At 34.4% G+C, this 7,674-nt stretch overlaps 1 protein-coding gene across 1 annotated transcript; it reads left to right on the forward strand.

Moving 5' to 3' along the window:
- Positions 1-546: 546 nt before the first annotated feature.
- Positions 547-5,646, forward strand: LOC137836575 (putative disease resistance RPP13-like protein 1). Its single transcript, XM_090301592.1, has 3 exons — positions 547-3,987; positions 4,238-4,644; positions 5,149-5,646. Exon 1 carries the CDS (start codon positions 648-650, stop codon positions 3,918-3,920), a length of 3,273 nt encoding a protein of 1,090 aa, XP_090157718.1. The 5' UTR covers positions 547-647; the 3' UTR covers positions 3,921-3,987; positions 4,238-4,644; positions 5,149-5,646.
- The last annotated feature ends 2,028 nt before the right edge of the window (positions 5,647-7,674 follow it).

A 7,674-nucleotide genomic window follows, 5' to 3' on the forward strand; every position in this document is an offset into this window, starting at 1 on the left:
GTCTTTACATCAGGCACCATTTCAGAAAAAACAACATTGAAAATATTTGTTTAATATTTTTTTAGGAACTCTTTTAAGTTTTTTAAAAATATCTCTTACATAAAGATAAAAATATATTAATTTATTATTAGATTTAGGAAATTCAGATTGAGATATTGTTAATATTTGACATTTTGTTATATTTTACTCTATATATAGAGTATATGAATAAATAAATCAAACTCCTCCATATCATACATCTTTTAAATTTGCATGAATATAATATAATTGTTGCATAAAAGATATTATTTGAAGTCAGAGATTATCCAAGCAATTAAAATTTTGGTTTCGAAATACTCTTAAATTTCATTTGTTTCATCTTATTATCAGACATCCATTCATGGATTACAGTTATCAACACTTTTCTTATCAGAAGCAGTCAACAATTATTGCTTCACTGGGGCCCACAACCCTCTTCCCATTCGTTCATTCATCACAACCGTTGAATGAATATCCAACAGCTCACATTTTATATTGGTTGAGTTGCCATTAAAGAAAAACATGTTCTTAAAGTCAAGTCGTCTTTTCTAACTACTCTTTTCATTCATCTCTATACCATTCATTCCTGCACTCAATCCATTTCACTTCATTTCCAACTCCTTCCTACCATGGCAGCTGAACTTGTTGGTGGTGCTCTTCTTTCCGCCTTTCTTCAGGTTGCATTCGACAGGCTCGCTTCTCCTCAGATTGTAGACTTCTTTCGTGGAAGAAAACTTGATGAGAAGCTCCTCCGCAATTTGAAAATCATGCTGCGCTCCATCGATGCCCTCGCTGATGATGCTGAACTAAGGCAGTTCACAAATCCACGCATCAAAGAATGGCTTTCTGATGTCAAAGAGGCTGTCTTTGATGCAGAGGATCTGTTGGGTGAAATAGACTATGAACTCACCAGATGCCAAGTCGAAGCTCAATCCCAACCTCAAACCTTTACTTCCAAGGTATCAAATTTCTTAAACTCTACTTTCAGTTCATTTAACAAGAAAATTGAATCAGAGATGAAAGAAGTCCTTGAGAAACTAGAATATCTTGCAAACCAAAAGAGTGCTCTTGGTTTGAAGGAGGGTACTTATTCTGGTGATGAATCAGGTAGTAAAGTACCATCATCTTCTTTGGTGGTTGAAAGTGTTATTTATGGGAGAGATGCTGACAAAGATATAATCATTAATTGGCTCACATCTGAAACCGACAATCCTAACCAGCCATCAATACTTTCCATTGTGGGCATGGGTGGGTTGGGTAAAACCACACTCGCCCAGCATGTGTACAATGACCCAAAGATTGAAGATGCAAAATTTAATATCAAAGCTTGGGTCTGTGTTTCTGATAATTTTCATGTTTTGACCGTCACAAGAACAATTCTTGAGGAAATCACAAATCAAAAAGATGATAGTGGGAACCTACAAATGGTTCATAAAAAGCTGAAAGAAAAATTGTCAGGAAATAAATTTTTTCTTGTTTTGGATGATGTTTGGAACGAAAGACGAGAAGAATGGGAAGCTGTGCGAACTCCTCTTAGCTATGGGGCTCCAGGAAGTAAAATTCTTGTCACAACTCGTGAGGAGAAAGTTGCTTCTAACATGAGCTCCAAAGTGCATCGCCTAAAGCAATTAAGAGAGGAAGAATGCTGGAATGTTTTTGAAAATCACGCATTAAAAGATGGTGATTATGAATTGAATGATGAGTTAAAGGAGATTGGTAGAAGGATAGTTGACAGGTGCAAGGGATTACCTTTAGCTTTGAAAACAATTGGATGTCTTTTACGCACAAAGTCATCCATTTCAGATTGGAAGAACATATTGGAAAGTGAGATATGGGAGTTACCAAAAGAAAACAATGAAATTATTCCAGCGCTATTTATGAGCTATCGCTATCTTCCTTCTCATCTTAAAAAGTGCTTTGCTTATTGTGCCTTATTCCCTAAAGATTATGAGTTTGAGAAGAAGGAGTTAATTTTGATGTGGATGGCCCAAAATTTTCTGCAATGTCCACAACAGGTTAGACATCGAGAAGAAGTTGGTGAAGAGTACTTCAATGATCTACTGTCAAGGTCTTTCTTTCAACAATCAGGTGTCCGGAGACGTTTCATCATGCATGACCTTCTGAATGATTTGGCAAAATATGTTTGTGCGGATTTCTGTTTCAGGTTGAAATTTGATAAAGGCCAATGTATACCGAAAACAACCCGTCATTTTTCATTTGAATTCCATGACATCAAAAGTTTTGATGGTTTTGGGAGTTTAAGTGATGCTAAAAGACTTCGTTCATTTCTTCAGTTCTCACAAGCTACGACTTTACAATGGAATTTCAAGATTTCCATACATGATTTGTTTTCCAAGATTAAGTTTATACGCATGTTATCTTTCCGTGGTTGTTCATTCCTTAAAGAGGTCCCGGATTCTGTAGGTGATCTTAAACATCTCCATTCATTAGATCTTTCATCGTGTAGTGCGATAAAAAAGCTACCTGACTCAATATGTTTGCTCTATAACTTACTAATACTGAAGTTGAACAGATGTTTCAATTTGAAGGAATTGCCCATAAATTTGCATAAACTTACCAAATTGCGTTGCTTGGAATTTGAAGGTACAAGAGTGTCAAAGATGCCAATGCATTTTGGAGAATTGAAGAATCTGCAAGTACTAATTCCTTTTTTCGTGGATAGAAATAGTGAGCTAATTCCTAAGCAACTGGCTGGATTGGGAGGACTCAATATTCAGAAAAGGCTATCAATCAATGACTTGCAGAATATTTTGAATCCTTTGGATGCATTAAAAGCAAATGTGAAAGATAAAGACCTTGTGGAGCTAGAATTAAAATGGAAGTGGGACCACATCCCGGATGATCCAAGGAAAGAAAAAGAAGTACTTCAGAATCTAGAACCTTCCAAACACTTGGAGGATTTGTTAATTATGAATTACAATGGTACAGAATTCCCAAGTTGGGTATTCGATAATTCGTTATCAAATCTGGTGTCCTTACAGTTGGTGGGCTGTAAATACTGCCTATGTTTGCCTCCCCTTGGACTTTTGTCATCTCTGAAAACCCTCATACTTACCGGGCTTGATGGAATAGTGAGCATTGGTGCTGAATTTTATGGAAGCAACTCTTCATTTGCATGCTTGAAGAGTCTGACATTCTCCAATATGAAGGAATGGGAAGAATGGGAGTGTAAAACTACTTCTTTTCCACGTCTTCAAATGCTTCGTGTGGATGAATGTCCCAAATTGAAAGGTACGAAAGTAGTTGTTAGTGATGAGCTCAGAATTAGCGGAAACAGTATGGACACATTGCATACTGATGGAGGCTGCAACTCTCTTCCAATCTTTCGGCTAGATTTCTTTCCAATGCTCATATCTCTTGAACTGATAACGTGCCAAAACATAAGAAGAATTTCGCAGGAGTACGCTAATAATCATCTCACAAACCTACTTACCGCGGTGCATATAACTAATTGTCCAGAAGTTGAGTTGTTCCCAGATGGAGGTTTGCCATTAAATATAAAACATATGTTTCTTTCATGTTTAAACCTTATCGCCTCCTTGAGAGACAACTTGGATTCCAACACATGTCTTCAAACCTTGGCTATTCAAAAGTTGGAGGTGGAGTGTTTTCCCGATGAAGTTTTGCTGCCACGCTCTCTCACCTCTCTATATATGTATAATTGTTCAAATCTTAAAAAGATGCACTACAAGGGTCTCTGCCACCTCTCCTCTCTCGAACTTCGTGATTGTCCCAACCTTCAATGCTTACCAGTGGAGGGTCTCCCCAAATCCATCTCTTTTCTGTCAATCAGTATTTGTCCATTGCTGAAGGAGCGTTGTCAGAATCCAGATGGCGAAGACTGGGAAAAGATTGCCCACATCCAAGACCGGCATATTTGATCATAAGATGAGTCACAAGTTCAAAATTAGACGTGCACCTGTTTCAATTTGTCTGCCACTTCAACAGGTTCTAATTCTCCACAATATTTTTCTACATTTTCAATTACAATTTTCTTTGTTGCAAACGGTTATCCTATAATTGCCATTTTTCAAATAAGAACATGTTATACTTAAACCGATGATGTTTATTAGAGGAGGATGGCTCAGCTATGTTTTTCATGAATCAATTAAATTTATTTTATTCTTATTTTCGTGCAAAATTATATCAATTGTTCTGTTGAAATTAAATTCCAACCAAATGTGTTTCCTATTTTTAGAATATTACGAAAATCGTGAAGGTGGTCTGGCATTTGGCATCCATTCCGAACAGAGTATTATATAGTTGGAAGTTATGGCGGCATCATCTTCATTTATCTAAGTATATTTGTTGTAAACACACTCTTGAAAGCTTGTGTATTGAAAAGGTTGATGTGCAGTCTTTTCCCAATGAAGTTTTGCTGCCACACACACCATGTTAATTCTCTACAAGGGTCTTAGCCAACTCTCCTCTTTCACACTTCTTGAATGCTCCAACGTCCAACGCTTACCAGACGAGGGTCTACCCAAATTCATCTCTTCTCTTACAATATGAGAATGTTCATTCCTCAAACATCATTGTCAGAATCCAGAAGGCAAGTTCAAAATTATATGTGGAGCAATTCCCGTTTGTCTGCCTCTTCTACAGGTGCTAATTAATTTTCCACAATATCTCTGTTCCTTTTCAATTACAATTTTCTGAAGTTGCAACTGTTTCACTCTGTAATCGGCATTTACTAAACAAAAGAAACTCTATGTTTTAGAGATGGTCAGATGAGTTTTAATTGATTATTTGTTAATTGGGAATAATATAATTCTTTTTTCCAAATCAAACATTTTTCTAGAAGTTGCCTTTTTGCTTGTTATTGCTTTTGAACAAATTTGTAAAAATGTCATAGCATTGTCACTATGGATTTGTTGGTTACAAAATTGTTAAAGTAATCACATGCATTAGTAACTGAGCATAGTAAATTGTAGCTGATCCTAGCTATGTGATTGTAGAATCTGATTGAAGCAATATGATTAAACTATAATTTATTGGAGATTTGTTTGATCTAAAAATGTAGCTGTACAAAATCTCTTATGCTAATGTATTATGTATCCACGACTGTCTACTAATTATGCATGTGTTTCAACCCTATTTCTTCCACAGGTCTTTCAAAGTCCGTTTCTATCATTGTACGATGAAATTCGGAGAAAACAAGTAAAAGGGTTTGAAATTGTGATTCCTACCTGAGAGAGGGAAATTGAAGCAGAGGGAGTTGTGAAATGTAAATACTTTTAAACTTCCTTTCATAGAACTTGAAGTTGTATTTGGGCTCATGCTGTGTTGAGAGTGGCATTGAAGCAGTGAGCATTGCAAATAGCTTTTACTCCTGAGTCCTGACATTACATTTTCCTGCTCAGATTTCCATTTATTTATAAAATTTGCAGAGGCAGGATGGTGTAGCCTGTCACCTGACATGTAGATTAGGTATATAAAGCTTGTGTAATTATTGAACTGTAAAAGGTATACGTGTAATTTTCCGAGTCTTCAATAGCTTTCTACATAGATATGTACTTGTGATAACATGGAAGCATCGTGCCTCTGTATCATATTCTTTCGAAGTCCCATGATCCAGGAATAATTCTCCAGAAATAGAAGCCTCCAATGCTTACCATAGGGTATAACTAGATCCATTTCAACTCCTGAAATATGGTGAAAGGTGCTCACATTGAAGACCTTAAGATATACTGATTCTTGTATTAGAAGAAGAAAAAAATTGTCATATGACATAATACATGAAAGAACACCAAAGAATAAACAATGATAATGAAAAACATGACAATGTGTATGATGTAAACCATATTAATATTAATAAGATAAGATAATAGTCTATGCTTATAAAAGGAAAAAAAAATCAGAACATGGTGAGAAGATGTAGTGCAGAAGCTTAGTAGAAAGAAATGACTTCTGTCTTGTGACCTTAATTAACTCAAACAATTACTTAAACAATTGATGATTGCCCGCAATTTGAATCATTCATGAGTGAATGATTATCTGCAATATCTGAGTCTCACCTATCTACGAATTTATGATTGTCCAAATCTTAAAAAGATGCACTACAAAGGTTTGAAGACTGGGGAAAGATTGCTGACATCCAATATCTGAGTGTTTGGTAATAAGAGATGAGGCTAATTCTGCAGAATATCTCTACTATCAATATGGTAAAATATATTCCTAACAATGTAATATAATGAAATGATTTTAATCAAAACCTCATTTTGAATATAATTTCCCATACTTCTGTTTATAATTTTAGATCAATATATAATTATGTAACAACAATGTCTCATAGTTACCACGAGAACACTTAATATACTACTTTTACAAATAGAAAGAAAGAAAATAGAAAAAAACTATTAAACTAAAAATTATATATTGTATGTTTTACATATTGGAAAAAAGAAAGTTTAGTATTTTGGTTAGATGAGATAGGACCATACCTGTGTTGATTTTATAATTAAGATGAAAGGAAATCTAAGAAGTATAAATGAAAAACTCAACAATATAATGAAAACTTAAATAAGAGTGACATAAACAAAAAGCTAAGGTACATAAACATGTGCATTAATTCAAATTGAATCCAGTTACTAATTTTCATCTGCAAAGATTGAACTGAGTAGATAACTGACACTCTTAAAAGAAAGAATAAGAATTTCTACAAAGAAAGGACATTGTTGCAACTACAAGAAAACATATTATTCAAAAGGACTTAAAGTTGATGATGCTTAAAGAGATAATTTTTTTCTGTCTTCACTGTAATATAACTGCAGGCTATGAGGCTATATAATTCTATAACTTGTCAAGAAAATCATGAATTAAGCTGTGAATCAAAGAAATTCAAGAACACCATCCATACTCAAGCTTAGATATGAGTTACAGAGGATTAAGAGCAAACTTGTGCCAAGATTGTTGGAGAAAGAACAACGATAATTGAATCTATGTGGATTCTCAGTGTGCTGTGAGTGGTTTAAGACTGAATGGTTGTGTTCTCCGAAAGACTCAGCATTGATTGGATCCAGATTTCACAACACATACATTCAAACATTTAACAGTTGAAAAATTATTTCCTTCAGGTTGGATTAGATGGATGGTCTCTCGTCATGATTATTGTAGTGTTGTTTTAAAACCTCATTAAGTATCCATTCTCAAACAATTCTGATTTTTCCAATAAAAAATGGTTTCTCTCCTGTTTTATTTCACATCCTTCTAATCTCTCTTCCCATTCATAAATAAAACCTAATTATATTTTACTATTTTATTAGCTCTCCTCTATAATCTCGAGATCCTGCTGCAACAAAAAGACTCTTGCTCTGCACTATTTTATTCAAAGAGTGGATTTAGAGTCTTTTCCCTATGATCTTCTTCCACTCCCTCTCACTTTGCTAAATGCAAGTGATTGTGCATGTACACTACAAAATATAAGAAGAGGAGATTTTCTTCCACTCCCTCATTAAGTTTTTATTCATAAACTTTATATGTAGCATAACATTCTAAATATGTAAACCAAGTACAAAATTTCTATCATGAGATTCAAATGTTCACATTATTTTCATTTCAAAAGAAAGATTTGATGTCTAAATGATAAGAAAATTATTATTTTTATTTAAATAATATATTAAAATTAAAAGTACT

The sequence above is a fragment of the Phaseolus vulgaris genome, chromosome 4, assembly GCF_051622355.1.
Source record: "Phaseolus vulgaris cultivar YP4 chromosome 4, ASM5162235v1, whole genome shotgun sequence".
NCBI classification, from domain to species: Eukaryota; Viridiplantae; Streptophyta; class Magnoliopsida; order Fabales; family Fabaceae; genus Phaseolus; species Phaseolus vulgaris.

What these genes read in the sequence shown, in the direction of transcription:
- LOC137836575 (XM_090301592.1), top strand. Translation starts at nt 648, where the DNA reads ATGGCAGCTGAACTTGTTGGTGGTGCTCTTCTTTCCGCCTTTCTTCAG.